This window comes from Citrus sinensis, chromosome 3 (genome assembly GCF_022201045.2).
Source record: "Citrus sinensis cultivar Valencia sweet orange chromosome 3, DVS_A1.0, whole genome shotgun sequence".
Taxonomy (NCBI): domain Eukaryota; kingdom Viridiplantae; phylum Streptophyta; class Magnoliopsida; order Sapindales; family Rutaceae; genus Citrus; species Citrus sinensis.
In genome coordinates this window covers 33,829,206-33,844,870 of record NC_068558.1, presented here as the reverse complement: position 1 = coordinate 33,844,870, position 15,665 = coordinate 33,829,206, and the positions used below count along the sequence as shown (strand labels likewise).

General features: G+C 36.8%; 3 protein-coding genes across 7 annotated transcripts in view; all 3 read right to left on the bottom strand.

Annotated features, from left to right (window-relative positions):
- LOC107174248 (putative disease resistance RPP13-like protein 1) overlaps positions 1-3,931 on the bottom strand; it is a 64,579-nt gene extending 60,648 nt beyond the window's left edge. The window contains exons 1-3 of one of the 5 annotated variants that reach the window (XR_008052892.1): positions 3,447-3,931; positions 2,970-3,073; positions 2,544-2,859 (exon numbers count right to left, since the gene is read on the bottom strand). The gene's annotated coding sequence lies outside the window, so the exon portion shown is untranslated. The remainder of the gene's footprint in view (positions 1-2,543; positions 2,860-2,969; positions 3,074-3,446) is intronic. The other 4 variants (XR_008052894.1, XR_008052889.1, XR_008052887.1 and 1 more) reach the window with 4 other exon arrangements.
- Positions 3,932-8,653: 4,722 nt separating this feature from the next.
- Positions 8,654-11,851, bottom strand: LOC127900971 (putative disease resistance RPP13-like protein 1). Its single transcript, XM_052436549.1, has one exon. The coding sequence runs from the start codon at positions 11,266-11,268 to the stop codon at positions 8,842-8,844; it is 2,427 nt and encodes an 808-aa protein (XP_052292509.1). The 5' UTR covers positions 11,269-11,851; the 3' UTR covers positions 8,654-8,841.
- Positions 11,852-11,986: 135 nt separating this feature from the next.
- LOC102617488 (2-alkenal reductase (NADP(+)-dependent)-like) lies at positions 11,987-14,484 on the bottom strand. Its single transcript, XM_052436554.1, has 5 exons — positions 14,161-14,484; positions 13,638-13,815; positions 13,254-13,420; positions 12,901-12,983; positions 11,987-12,558 (listed from the first exon to the last, which is right to left on the bottom strand). Exons 1-5 carry the CDS (start codon positions 14,395-14,397, stop codon positions 12,180-12,182), a joined length of 1,044 nt encoding a protein of 347 aa, XP_052292514.1. The 5' UTR covers positions 14,398-14,484; the 3' UTR covers positions 11,987-12,179.
- Positions 14,485-15,665: the final 1,181 nt, after the last annotated feature.

Genomic DNA, 15,665 nt, shown 5'->3' with positions numbered 1-15,665 from the left:
GGTGACAGAAATTGAAGTACCCACGACAGAGCAACAGAATGCTGTTAGGTTTGAAATTTGAAAGATGCGTGAGCTGAAAGATGGCAGCCACCGTGAGAACGTCGAGTTATGAGGGCAGTGAGATGAAGGAGGCAAAATAGCAAATGAGAGTGATTTGGGCTGGAAGAGAGATGGGCCAATGGGCCAGTTGGGGCCTGACTCATTTGTTTTGATTTCTTCTATCTTTACTCTTTAGTCATCTAGCCAAAGCTTAACAGAACTTGATGACTCTAGGAGGCTTTAGCTAATTTGGAACGGAAAAAAACCAAATTCAATCACAATGAAGAAATCAAAATAAATGTGTTAGTAAAAGAAATAGAAGAGACATTTGAACTCAGACATGGATTCACTTGTCTTCTTCTTGATTCATTAACAAGGAACCTGGTCTCCTGTGAAAACAGTGAACACTAACATCACGAGGCATTTTTTGATTTGGAAACCAGTAACACACCCATGTTCTGATCTTTGATTTGTAGCCGAATACAACATAAATCAAACAAGCATCAAACACATTACCAACACATCTTAACAGCTGGTTTTCGATATGAGTGGCACAGTTCATTTTTACAGTATCTATTAATCATATCACTCAGGAGCAACTACAACCAGCTGTTTCCGATATAAGTGCTGATGGAGCTTTCCAAGGCCATCAGCTATGTCTTCACGTATACAATCCTTCAATGCTGGTGACAAATTCCAAGAATTTTCGGATAGACGTGATGGTAATCAGCAGCAAGAAATAATTCCATGCGAATTCATTTTAAAACTACTTGCATCTAGTTGTGTACTCCTTGCAACGTTCTCAAGGTTGTAGTGTGAGATCATTCCACATACGGGTAATGCGGCCTGGAATTCTCATGTTGAGCAGCACTGCATGATGCATCTTACCCCAACATTTTTGAAATTGACGTTGTTACCTTCCGGAAAGCATCTGAGAAAACAGATGTGATTTCAACAGACTTGAAATAAAAGAACACGCAGAATCTTTCATTTCCCAAGGAAACATACAACAGGGAGTCAGGGACATGATTTTATAGGCTGCAAGTACAAACTTCCTCCTCAAAATTGAGTCTAAAGCTAATGTATCCCCAGTTTATTCTATGTTTGGCAATAGTAGAAATTTCAATGCAACGAATTCTCAGGCATGATCAGAGAACTCTACTTGTTCTGTTTTATGAAAACAGAGACGTATTTCCATCACATTTTCAGGATCAACTCAGACGCCTTCAATCCGTGCATTGTGATAAGTGAGAAACATGGTTAAAGCATTCATTTGTTCTCACCTGTTAAAAGCTGCACGCCTGCATCCAAGTCTGGATCTTCCTCGTAGTCTTCAAGAGATCAACCTAATGTTGAAAAAATAATCGAAAGGCAAAATAACAGCAAATCCAGAAAAAAAAAAAAAAAAAAAAAAAAAAAAACCTACTGTAATCAGGCTTCTTAATCAGAGTATCTACTTATGAACTAAATCCCGAACAGAAAATATTGAAACTCTACTAAGCTCACAAATTTCTTTAATTACCACTTACCAACACTTGTTCATTGAGCCTACTTATAATCAAAGCTCCTCTCATGCTTCTCACTGTTCTATTGATTCCGACACATCCTTTGTTTCCTCTAATAGCCACCATCATGACATTAACTGTTGATGAAATGGATGATTGACCTGACTGGTCTCTAAGTCCAGCTTGCTAGTGTCATTTGCATCATTATTACAGCTGATTGAATTAACGCAAACCTAGTCTTGCTGTTGCAGTTCTTGGTGTTGGTGGCTTTTGGAGTATACAACATCCAACAAGCCTGCAGGGTAATTCTTAACAGTTTTAAACCTTTCCATCCGCAAACCATTTCGCTGCATCAAAATTGCAAACACTTCACAATAATTGCGGGCATAATTTTACTCACAGGTCTACCATTGTGAAGAATGAAGGATCTTGAAATTTGTCAAGATTTTAGGCATCTTGATACGCTTCTCTAAAACTCTGGCAAATATTGGTGTTCTTAAGTCACAAGCAAAACAAATAAAGGAAGTTAAATGCAAAAGGCACCACATGTAACATAGTAGATTCTACAAATGCTAAAACGGAAAACAGAATCGGATACATAACTAACAAAAAATTGCAAATTTCTTAAATGTGTTTTTCATGAAAGTAACTAGAAGAAGTTAACATGTGAGGGTCATGGATTTTTTACCTCAAACTAATAGTTTCAGGTTTGAAGGTCCATACACTATGTCATAGGCTAGGTACTGCTATTCTTCTTCTGTCTAAAAGCAATTCCTTTTGGATTGATCAAATTCCGATGCAAGGATCCACAAATAAAATGAACGTGCAAAAGCAAATTATTGGATTCTTACAAGAGAATTTACAAGCCCCATTATCTGAAAACTACACATCGTTCTAGCTTCTGGAACACAAGGCACCAACAAAGTCGTATTAAAATTAAAGTTAAATTTGCCAGTTTAAAATGCAAGATTTACAGAAGTGAAAAAAATCCAGTCATACCTCCGATTAAATATCTACTGGAAAGCCACTCAATTTTTATTTTTTTTATTTTATTTTTTATTTTTTGGTGAAGGCAAAAGATGATGGTAATATGAGAACAAACTGGAGAAATTTTAGAATGTATAATATATAGCAAATATCAGAATTTGATTATGCATAAATTTCTTTTGATTTCCTTGCACCAATATGCGTTCCAAAATCACTGAGTTGCAAAAACTGTGTAAAGTTCAGATTCACTGACCCAGTGACCAGGTATGTGTGCTTGCACCAAATTGCCATATTCCAGTTCTGGATTGAAACTGACAACTTCTTCTCCCTGAAATAAAAAAGAAAATGAAATTAATCATAAGTGTTTTGTAATCTAAACCAAATACTCGTCTGAGATCGGAACCATAAATTGAAAAAAAAAAAAAAATTACACTGAACCTTTCAGACGTGTATTTTGGTCTCAGGAACTGCAGGCATTTCTTCAAGGTTTCATCTACGGCAGAAATGTTACCAAATACTCCACTCCAAGCTTCCATCCTTAACTAAACAGAGAAATGTTCAGTAGATATGCTACCGAAGAAAGAAGGCAAGGTTGTCCGAAGAAGGAATAAGTACACATCTCACCATCATCAATTTCAAAATCCAACGATCAAAGACAGTTAATTTCATGTATCAGAGTATTTGCGGTCCAAAATGTTATACTCCAATTCTAGTTTAAAATAAAAAATGAAATAATTGGAGTGAAATAATTGACAAATATCTGCAATCTAAGATTTTGATTGAAGTGAATAAAAGAACTTTGGACTAATTACCTTAACAAACAAGTGAGTGGCATTTTAAATTATATGGAACTGCAAAATTTTGGAAAAAAAACAACACAGAGATTGTCAGAGTGGATAATAGAAATCAGCTGACCTTAATAAGAGAATCAACACCTCTGACTCTGGGTCGTATATGAATTTTCCATCTATCACCTCTGACTCTTTTCCTCGATCTCTTTTGCACACTTTTTTAAGCTTCTGAAAACTGTAAATTTGTAATTCCAAAAAGCGAGGATGGAAGGCCCACCTCTGGAGATGATGTGAGATTTGTGCAATTCCCGATCCTCTTCATCATCGAACGGACGTTGCAATTTCTCACAATTCTTAATTACTATACTTTTTAGAGATGAAGGTAGCTTGTGTCTTGTGATGAATGGAAATATTTCAACGTGCACATTTCCTTTGATATTGGTGTCCCAATGCTCCCATTCTGGCAAATTCTCAAAACTTAGAATCTCCAATGATGGAAAGACCGCAGACTCTATGCTTTTTAGTTTCTTCAGCCCTTTAACAGCAAAGTGCTTAAGTGAATTCAACAGGCCAAGCGATGGCAGAGATACACTGAGAAAAATAGTGGGAAGATATTTTTCTTATTCATAAAAGTTGCAATCTTTACATTATATACTAGTCTGACTAGGCTATATAAGGAAGTTATAGGAAACTAGGAAAAATAAGCTATATAAGGAAAGGAAATAAATATATGCTATACAAGGAAAAAATAAATATATGTGCACAAAATTAGGCTATAATCTCTGACTTTCAACACTCCCCCTCAAGCTGGCTCGAAGATATCTATCATTCCCAGCTTGGAATTCAGTGATTGAAAAACTTGTTTTGATAATCCCTTGGTGAGAATATCAGCTACTTGCTTTTGAGTAGTAACATATGGAATGCATATTAGGCCTCTCTCCAGCTTCTCTTTTATAAAGTGCCTATCAATCTCGATATGTTTTGTCCTATCATGTTGGATTGGATTATGAGCAATGCTAATGGCAGCTTTATTATCACAATACAGTCTCATTGATTCAGCTTTCCACACCTCAACTCCATTAGAAACGTTCTCAGTCACATAAGCTAGCAAATTCCCAATGCCATTGCTCTAAACTCAGCTTCAGCACTTGATCTTGCAACCATTGGTTGTTTCTTGCTTCTCCAAGTAACTAGATTTCCCCCAACAAATGTACAATAACCTGATGTTGACTTTCTATCAACCAATGATCCTGCCCAATCTGCATCTGTATATGCCTCAACCCTTAGGTGATTATTCTTAGAGAATAAAATGCCTTTTCCTGGAGATGTCTTCAAATATTTCAGTATCCTAAACACAGCTTCCATGTGTTGTGCTCTACATTAGGAGAATGCATAAATTGACTCACAACGCCTACTGCAAATGTAATGTCTGGACGAGTATGACACAAATAGATTAGCTTTCCAACTAATCTTTGGTACTGTTCCTTATTAACCAAACTGCTTTTAGTAGTTGCCCCAAGTCTATTGTTGGATTCTATAGGAACATCGCTAGGTTTGCATCCCAACATCCCAGTTTCTTCCAAGAGATCCAAAATGTATTTCCTTTGTGACAAAAATATCCCTTTCCGAGACCTAGCCACTTCAATTCCGAGGAAGTATTTCAGAGAACCTAGGTCTTTAGTTTCAAACTCTTTGGTTAACAAAATCTTGAGTCTCTCAATTTCATCTATTTCATTTCCAGTCAAGATGATATCATCCACATACACAATAAGGACAGCGAGCTTATCTTCTTTACCATGCTTAAGAAACATGGTATGATCACTATGGCTTTGTCGATATCCACATTTGAGAATAAATCTTGTAAATCTGTCAAACCAGGCTCTTGGTGATTGCTTGAGCCCGTATAAGGACTTTTCCAGCTTGCAAACTTTTCCTGTTTCAAACATATTCTCAAACCCTGGTGGTGGATCCATATACACCTCCTCTTCTAAATCTCCATGGAGAAATGCATTCTTCACATCTAACTGTTGTAATGGCCATTCTAAATTTGCAGCAAGTGACAATAGGACCCGAATAGAGTTTATTTTTGCAACGGGGGCAAATGTCTCTTGGTAATCAATTCCATATGTTTGAGTATATCCCTTAGCCACCAGCCTAGCCTTGAATCTCTCAATTGATCCATCAGCCTTATGCTTAACCGTAAATACCCATTTACAACCCACAGTTTTCTTTCCAGAAGGCAAGTCTGCAAGACCCCAAGTTCTATTTTTATATAATGCTCTCAGTTCTTCATGAATCGCTTCTCTCCACTTTGGATTTGCAAGAGCATCATGTACTGTTCTAGGAATAGTTACAGATGACAGATTAGTAGCAAAAGCTTTAAATGATGGTGACAATCTATGATAAGAGACAAACTTAGAAATAAGATGTTTAGTACAAGTTCTAACACCTTTTCTATGAGCAATAGGCAAATCTAAATCTAAATCGAGTGATGGAATAGAGTTTAAATGTAATTTAGACTCAGATTGAACAGTACCTGTGTCTTCCAATAACTCTATATTCGGTTCATAATTTTGGCAGTCAAGAGATGTACAAATTGTTTTATGTCGTCAAGAATATACCTTTAGCTTTTAAGTATCCTCTTGATTTTGTGCGGTGGATGGTTGAATTTGTGAAAACACTTGCTGGTCATCACTTGGGTCAGGCTGTTTCTGTGGGGAATAACAGTGTTGTTCTTTTTGCTGATTGTTATTGGAAGGTGGCAGATTTTGTGGAAAGCAAACTATTAAAGGTGGAGTTGAATTTGTGATATCCTCCCCCTGAAGAGAGGTTTTGGAGAAATAAGGGTTAATTTCAAAAAAAGTCACATCCATGGTTACAAAATATTTTCTAGTTGGAGGATGAAAACACTTGTACCCTTTTTGTGTAGGAGAATAACCCACAAACACACACTTAAGAGACCTAGGATCAAGCTTACTTTTGTTATGATTCTTATCATGAACAAAAGCAACACACCCAAAAACCTTAGGAGGAAGAGAACTAAAGGACCGAGACATGCGATAAAGTTGCTGAAGAAGTTCGATTGGAGTTTTAAACTTCAAAGTACTAGTAGGCAATCTATTTATGAGATAACAGGCAGTTAAAACTGCTTCACCCCACAAATAATTTGGTACCCCCATAGTAAACATCAAAGATCGAGCAACTTCAAGTAAATGTCTGTTTTTTCTTTCAGCAACTACATTTTGTTGAGGAGTATCAACACAAGAGGATTGATGAATAATTCCATTCTCAGTCAAATAATTTCCCAACATAGAAGAAAAAAATTCTTTGCTATTGTCAGTTCGAAACACTTGAATTTTTGCTTGAAATTGTGTTTGAACCACTTTATGGAAGATTTGAAAAGTTTTAGAAACTTCAGATTTTTCTTTTAATAAATACACCCAACAAACTCGAGTGTGATCATCAATAAAAGTGACAAACCACTTAGCTCCAAAATTATTGGGAAAACGGAGAGGATCCCATACATCACTATGTATAAGAGAGAAGGGTTGTGAAACTTTGTAAGTTTGGGCAGGAAAATGAGTACGATGATGCTTGGACAATTCACACACTTCACATTTAAAATTAATGTCACTTTTATTCTTAAACAATGTCGGGAATAACAACTTCAAATATGAAAAATTTGGATGTCCTAATCTGAGATGCATCAAACTAATTTCATTCTCACTAGGCCCTTGAGAAACAATTTTGTCAACTAAGGATAGATTACTCAAAGCTTCAGGCTCCTCTTCGAAATAATAAAGTCCATCCACCTCCTTAGCACTGCCAATCTTCTTCCCCGTACACAGGTCCTGAAATTCACAATTGGAAGGAGAAAAATTAGCCATACAGTTAAGGTCTTTTGTAAGTTTACTGATAGACAAAAGATTACAAGACAGATTAGAGACGTGTAACACTGATTTTAAGATCATTGTTTTAGAAACTGAAATTGAACCTTTTCCTGCAACTGAAGAAAGAGACCCATCAGCAATTTTCACCTTTTGTTTACCAGAAAGTGGTTTGTAAGTAGAGAATAAGTTGGACAAACCAGTCATATGATCGGTTGCTCCTGAATCAATGATCCAAGGGCAAGAAGTATTTGAAGAGATGCTGAAAGCATTTAGAAAATTACCTATTTGGGCTAGATTAGCAGAAGGTGTTTGACTCATGAACCTGACAAGTTGCTCAAGCTGTTCCTTAGTGAACAGATTTGATCCTTGACTCCCTCAGTTTGCATTGCCATTATCAGTTGCAACTTGAAAGCCCTTTGAATTTTGTCCAGAAGACTTGGTACCCTTCCCTGAGTTTTGTGGCCTTCCATGGAGCTTCCAACAAAACTCTTTGGTATGTCTCGGCTTATGGCAATGATCACACCAAAGTTTATCCTTGTCATCTTTCTTCTTGCTCATATTCTTTTGTTCACTTACCAAGGCTGAATCAGTAGCACAAGTAATCAAGGCAGAATTATCAGTATTAGTGCTATTCATCATTACCCTTTTTTCTACTTTCTTCCCTTCTCACATATGCATAGACTTCCCTAATTGCGGGAAGAGGTTCTTTGCTTGGTACTCGTCCCCTAACTTCATCCAAATTTGGATTCAAACTAGCCAAAAATTCAAACACCCTCTCCTTCTCCTGTAACTTCTTAAATCTTTTACTGCCATCTCTACACTTTCATTCTCCATCATAATACAAATCCAATTCTTGCCATAAGCTATTCATGATATTGTAATATGTAGTCACAATGTCACTTCCTTGTTTGGTTTCATGAATACGACACTTAAGTTCGTACAACTGTGCAGTATTTCCAAGATCAGAATATGTCTCTGTGACTACATCCCATAAATCTCGTGTTGATGGTAAGAAAAGAAACGCCTGACTAATGTGAGGATCCATTGAATTAATAAGCCATGACATTACCATAGAGTTCTGTTCATCCCAGATTTTATACGAAGGGTCGTCAGCCTCTGGTATGTCTATTGACCCATCAAGATAGCCCATTTTACCTTTTCCCTTCACATACAACTTCACAGACTGTGACCACTGCAGAAAATTTTGGCCATTCAATTTGTGAGTTGTAATCTGTAATGACGGATTGTCAACAGAATTATTGGCTTGAACATGTTTAACGTTGATGCCAGAGTTGGATTCGCTCACATCTGACATTTTAAATCAGAATTTTTAAACTCACAGCACAAGATAAAACCCTAAAGGTATTGGTGGCTAAAAATTTGTTGAAAAACAAAAAACTGCCTAGAAACCCTAACTTGGGCTCTGATACCATGAGAAAAATAGTGGGAAGATATTTTTCTTATTCATAGAAGTTGCAATCTTTACATTATATACTAGCCTGACTAGGCTATATAAGGAAGCTATAGGAAACTAGGAAAAATAAGCTATACAAGGAAAGGAAATAAATATATGCTATACAAGGAAAAAATAAATACATGTGCACAAAATTAGGCTATAATCTCTGACTTTCAACATACACACTTGTCACAGTTCTCCAATTTAAGGACCTTCATCTCGGAGAACAAAGGATGTCCGATCCAAAGTGGAAATCTTGCACCACCATAGTGCCTGATTGCCAGCTCTTTTATACGTTTATGAGGCTGTAGAGTGTCAAGTACATTCTCCTCTAGTACTGCATCCCGAGGACTGTTAGATTGAGGCCCCCATTCTAGAGTCAATGCTTCAAGATTGTGCTTCTCGCATAATGCGGCTTCTCTTGCATTCTGTCGACTATTCACATTCTCTAATCCAGCAATGCAGAGTTCATCACAAAGAAAGTTTAAACTTTTTAAATCTTCCAAACCAGATGCAGATTCACCCTTGCCTACAATAAAATTGGACAATGTTTGAAGACTCCTCAACGCTTTCATTCCCAATGGCATCTCCTTCAGCAGCTTTGCACCTTTTATATCGAGATGGCGTAAATTGATCAAATTCCTCATTTTGGGCGGAAGCTTTATCAAACGGGAACAATTTCGTAATATCAAAATTTCCAACTTCAGCAATTTGCATGTTGACTCGGGTAAACTTCTTATGTCAGTGTCGGCAAGGTTGAGGAACCTTAAAGGTCTCAAATCTTCAAATGGAATTGGTAACTCACCAATCTGGTATCCTTCTAAAGATAGCATCCTCAACTTTTTAAACTTCGGCAACAAATCATATATAAGTAAACTAGTTACATAACTAGTATTAGGGCCACCTCTTATGCAGAATGGCAAGAATGTTCGCAGAAGTTCAATTTCATAGAAAACCTCAAACTTATTTTTACCATCAAGCCAACCACGGCCATAGGAAGAATGGCGAACTCTTTCAAATCTCCTTGACGACAAGTTGGTGGATTCCTCTAACCTTAAAATGGTCTCTCTAGAAACCAATTCAGCAAAATCATGGATAAGGTCGTGCATTACAAATTTAGAACTACCAGAGCTGGTTTGTTGAAAAATAGACCTTGACACTAGATCATGAAAGCACTTGCTGCCCAAATCTTCCATCTGCTCACTGTTTCTTGACTGTCGAATAATACCTCCAGCCATCCATAAGAAAATCAGCCCCTTCTCAGTGAATTCATAATCTTTTGGAAAGATGGCACAAAAAGCAAAACATCTTTTCAAATGAGACGGAAGATGATGGTAACTCAATCTTAACACAGGGAGAATGCTGCTTTGTTGATGTAAATCCCATATTTTGCTATCCAATATATCGTCCCACGCAGCATGCCTTGTTGTGCGCAGAAGGCCCTCGAGCGTTTTTGCTGCCAGAGGCAAGCCCCTACACTTGCCAACAACTTTCTTGCGGAATGATTCTGAAATTTGATGTGCGCTAAGATCTCTACCTTCAAGTGCATGCTTTATGAAAATGGACCAGCAATCATCATCTAACAGACTCTTGAGATTATAATGTTCAATAGGTCCCATTGTTGATGCAACATCCGAATGCCGTGTGGTGATGATCATCTTACTGTTTGGTGCAGCAGCCAAGAATGGAGCTTTTAAGTCTACCCACAAGCTGTAGTCCTCGTTCCGAACATCATCTAAGACCAGCAAGAATCTTTTTCCGTCCACTGCTTTTTTCAGTTGAACCTGCACTTCATTTAAAGTATTGAGATCACTAGCTGCGGAGGTGATTGACTCAAGAAGTGCCTTTAAGATGTTGAAAACATCAAAGTTGTCGGAGACACAAACCCATGCTTTTACGTCAAACTTGGAATCTGCAACTGCCTTGTCATTGTAGACCTCCCGAGCAAGAGTTGTTTTTCCTATCCCGCCCATTCCAACAATAGGTATTACAACAAAGTTGGCGTGATCACTTGAGGTATTGACCATATCAAGAATTTTGGCCTTATCTTCTTCTCTTCCAAATACTTCATGTTCTGTTGGGACACTCGAACTGGGTGGCCTCTGGTGTGCAGCAGCAGCGGTTGATGACGCCCCTCCAGTAAGCCGTTGCAGTCCAAGTTCAATTCTTTCTTGGCAGAGTTGCTCCAGCCGACTAGTGATATCTTTAATCTTGGACCCCATGCTATAATTGAACATAATAGCTTTCGGTTTCAAACTAGCCGGGATGAAACTGAGAACCTGGCCAGAGCTATCCTGATTTTGCGCCATCAACTTGCTTTCCAAAGCTTGAGTAGCAAACTCATCAAGAATGTCCTCAGCGTCATAAGCCAAGTCTTGGAGTTCGTCCAGCCACATCTTCACAGCCTCATCAGTCAGTTGCTTCTCCTCTGCATCGCAGAGCACAGCCTGAATCATCTTCAGCTTTTTCTCCCACTTCTTGAGCTCCGAATCAACCCGGACTTGGAGTTGACGCACAAAGCTGAGCAAATTACGAGAAGCCAACCTGTCAAACAACACCGGAAGGAAGGCGTTGAGTAAGATCTCTCCAACAGCAGCCATGGTTCTGTTTTGTCAGAATGAAAGGAATCAGAATCGTCACCAACAATAAAATTGAATTTGATATCAAAACTGCAATTGGTTTGATGTATGGAATATTGAAACTCCACCATGTTGATTAAACAATAATGATACTCACTTGCGGATGGTGCCATACAGTCAATATTGGCATGCCAGCCTGCAAAACTCATACACTTTCTTTTGTCATTGTCAAGTTCTCATCAATTAGTCACATGTAGGGTCATAGGAAATTTACTTCCAGCAAATTGTCATTGAAATTTAAATGTGCAAATTTAAATGTGTATTGATCTGCCTCCTTTTTACAGCCTCTAACAACATATGGTACAGTAGCTTCTGCAAACTCTTAAGTCATCAAAATTCATTAGGTATGCAACCAGGCAGGAAGTTGATTAAGTCTTACTTATATATTTTCCTTCGAAAACAAAATGAAATAGATCAGCTAAAATGAATGCTCTGGGAAACATCAAGGTCAGAGATGAAAACTTCATTCATCAAGTAAGCTGCACGGAAATGCTTTTTCCTGCTCTAGATAGAAACATTCACACTTGCTTACCTTTCAAAGAAACATGAGACTTCAATGTAAACTTTCTATGAAATAAGCAATAAATTGGAATGAAAAAAAAAATATAGTAACTAACTTTACAAGTGACTACTCTGAGGGTCTTGTTGGGATATTGTTGAACTAAACTGCATTCTCCTGTGAAAACAGTAACATTTCAAAGCGTTCATTTATTTAGAAACCACTACCATACACATGTTCTGAATCTTTGATTTATAGCTGAGTACAACTTGATCAAACAAACATAACATGAATCAAAAATAAGACAAAGGCATCTTCACTAAGCTTTTAAAGTGCACGGCACAGTCCACTTTTAAAGCATATAGTAATCATATTATTCCCGAGCAACTACAACCAGTTGCTTTCCAACATTTTGACCTGTGAATATCCCAACTAGGGCTGATGGAGCTTTCTCGAGGCCTTCAGCTATGTCCTCGACATATACTAACTTTCCTTCTTTGATTGCCGGCATAACCAGTTCCAAGAATTTCGGATATTGGTGGTAGAAATCACCGGCAAGAAATCCTTCCATGCGAATTCGTTTTCCAACCACTTGCATCAAGTTGTGTACACCTTCAGGCTTCTCAAGGTTGTACTGTGAGATCATTCCGCATACAGCGATGCGGCCACGAATTCTCATGTTGAGTAGCACTGCATCAAGCATCTTACCCCCAACATTTTCGAAATAGATGTCGATACCTTCAGGAAAGCACCTGGGAAAACAAATATGATTTCAGCAAACTTGGAATAAAATAATGCGGCGAATCTTTTCATTTCCCAAATAAACATGCATCACAAATATGATTCTGTTAGCTGCAAGTGAAAATTTCCCTGTGAAATGAATATCAATCAAGCAACTGAATTCCTAGTTTATACTACGTATGGCAATGGTATAAAAAATCAATGTAACGAATGAGATCAGTGATCTCTGTTTGTCCTGTTTTATGAAAACAGAGAGCTATACATTACATTTTCAGGACCAACACAGATTACTTCAATCAGCGCATTGTAATAATGAAGTGAGAAAAATGGTTAAAGCATTCATTCATGCTAACCTCTTAAGAGCTGCATCTAAGTCTGGTTCTTCCTTATAGTTAAAAGCGTCATCAAACCCAAACTTGTTCTTCAACAGATCGACCTAATGTTGAAAATGTAATCAAATGAGAAACAGCACAAAGAAAAAGAAGCAGGTTAATATAATCATCTAATAAAACAAAATATGATTTCAAGCATTTATCAACTAACATTTCTCAAAGACCAATCAACTAGGTGGTAATAAGTCAGTTTCAGTTAGACTAACGATCAAATATCCATGATTAGTTAGAACACAAATAATGTGACATGCACAATTCTTTCACAAGGTGTTATGTTTTTATTTAGAGCTTAAGGGTTAAGGGTGCAAACTCACCTTTTCTTTGCTTCCGGCACTTCCAACAACATGGCAACCAACCAACTTCGCAAATTGCCCAACAAGCTGGCCAACAGCTCCAGATGCTGCAGATACATAGACATACTCTCCTTTCTTAGGAGAGCAAAGCTCATATAAACCACCATATGCAGTCAAACCAGGCATACCTAGAATCAACAGAAAAATACCCAACAATCAGAAACAATAGGAAATTCCTCAAATGAAATCCTTCAGTTACATGCCCATACATAGGGTACAATTGTTGAAAATTCAAAATGCTAGACGTTCAAGCAGCATATTATATATCCCTATCTCATTGCATTGAATAAAACACGATTTTCAGCTCATGCAAACTGGACATTGATAAATTTAGTAACAACTTACCAAGAATCCCAGTATAGTATGACAGAGGCACATTTGTATCCAGAATTTTAATCAGAAGTTGTGGTGATTGGATGAGACTGCACTCCTCCCAACTGGTTAAGCCCCAGACCAAGTCATCTTTCTTATAATTTGGATGTGTGGAATCCAACACTTTGGACACTCCATATCCGCTCAAAGGCTACATAATTTGAACAGTTGAAAGAAAAAAGGAAAAACACCATTACTGAATAATGTAACCTCAACAGCCCTTTTCCCAAGCAAGCAATCAAATCCTCAGAAACAATGCTAACATGATATCATAACTAATTCCCCTACATATGTTTTGATAAGACAAAAGTTTTAATCTTATTAAGAGAATCTTCTCTTAACAAGATCCCCTATACTTTATTGCATACATAGTCCGACACATCATACTCTCTTCAAAGATTCATGCCCACAAACCAAAACCACAATGTTACCCTAAAACACTTTCTAGAGCCATAAAAGATTATGAAAACAAGAGATGGGAACTGAAGAAACTGACCTCGCCAGGCTTGAAGGAGGCAACAAACGAAGGCTTATCAAGCTTGCTCATACGTCCTCTCATGTAAGGATCACAGGAAAGATAAAGATTCTTCAAAAGCAATGTGTCTTTTGAGCCCTCTGGCACCTTCAGGTTTATTGAGCCTGTTATTATCTTCATGTCTGATTCTTTTGGAAACCCTGTCACGTAGTCGCTCAGAATCACCTGCTTGTTGCTCACTGCTTCTTCACCCGCCATTTTTTTATGTAGATTTTGTTTTTGGATGGTGAGAAATTTTATGTGCGTATTTATTTATAGAGAGAGTGGAAATGTGAAGCACGTTTAATGTGTAGCGGTTACGAGAAATTGTGTGTGAAAATTTGGAAGGAAAGCCTGGAAAAGAGCCAGACTTTTGAAATGGTCGGTCCCAGGATTTTTGACGATTTTATTTATTTATTTTTTTTCAGTCAATCTAGTCAAATTTGTAATTTTCTTTGAAATTTCGAAATTTTGTTTTAAAATTCGTTGTAAATTTGGGAAATTTTGTTTTTCATATGTTGAAATAATTTTCAAACAATAAATTACTAGTATAAACTGTCTCGAGGGCTGAACATCATTAAATAATCAGTTTTTATTAATTTTTGTTATTTTTTTGACATTAATTGAAAAATAAAATCTCATTAAAACTAGAGCTAGCAAAACAGGTCATCGGGTCGTGTTCGTGTCGTGTCAGTTTCGTGTCGTGTCAAATTTAGGTCGATCCAAACCCGACCTATTTAATAATCGTGTAAAAATATTGAGACCCAAACCCGACACGAAAAAATAATCGGGTTACCCAATAACCCGTTTAATATCTATATATTGAATAAAAGTTACATCAAATATTTACATACTATCATACATACTTATGTACATACATACATACATACATAATTTATCGATATTATAAAATATACATATCTACCAATATATTACACATTTACACTATTGAGGTTTTAATTATATATATATATAATATTATATATCAATATTATAAAATATACATGTCTATTAATTTTTACACATTTACATTATTGAAGCTCTAAATTTATTTAAAATTTTATAAATAAAACATTGTGTTTATATTCACCCTTTTAAAGAATTAAAAAAAAATTATCTCTAATATTTGAGTTTTAATGATAAGAATATATAAATTATTTTAAAATAAAAAATATAATCGGGTCATTGATCGGGTAAATGGGTCAAGAATTTTAACCCAAACCCGACACGGAAAAAAATCGTGTTAATCCAGACCCGACCTATTTAATAATCGTGTTAAATTTAGCGATCCATACCCGTTTATTTATGTCGTGTTCGTGTCGGGTAATCGGGTCATGTCAAATTTTGCCAACGCTAATTAAAACAAAGCGTTTCTAGAAGCTATTATTATTATTAACCCTAAAAATAAATGTGAACATGAGAGTGCCACGACAAAGGAAGCTCCCAATCAAATCATCATCGATCACGTCAGCATTAACTGAAATTTG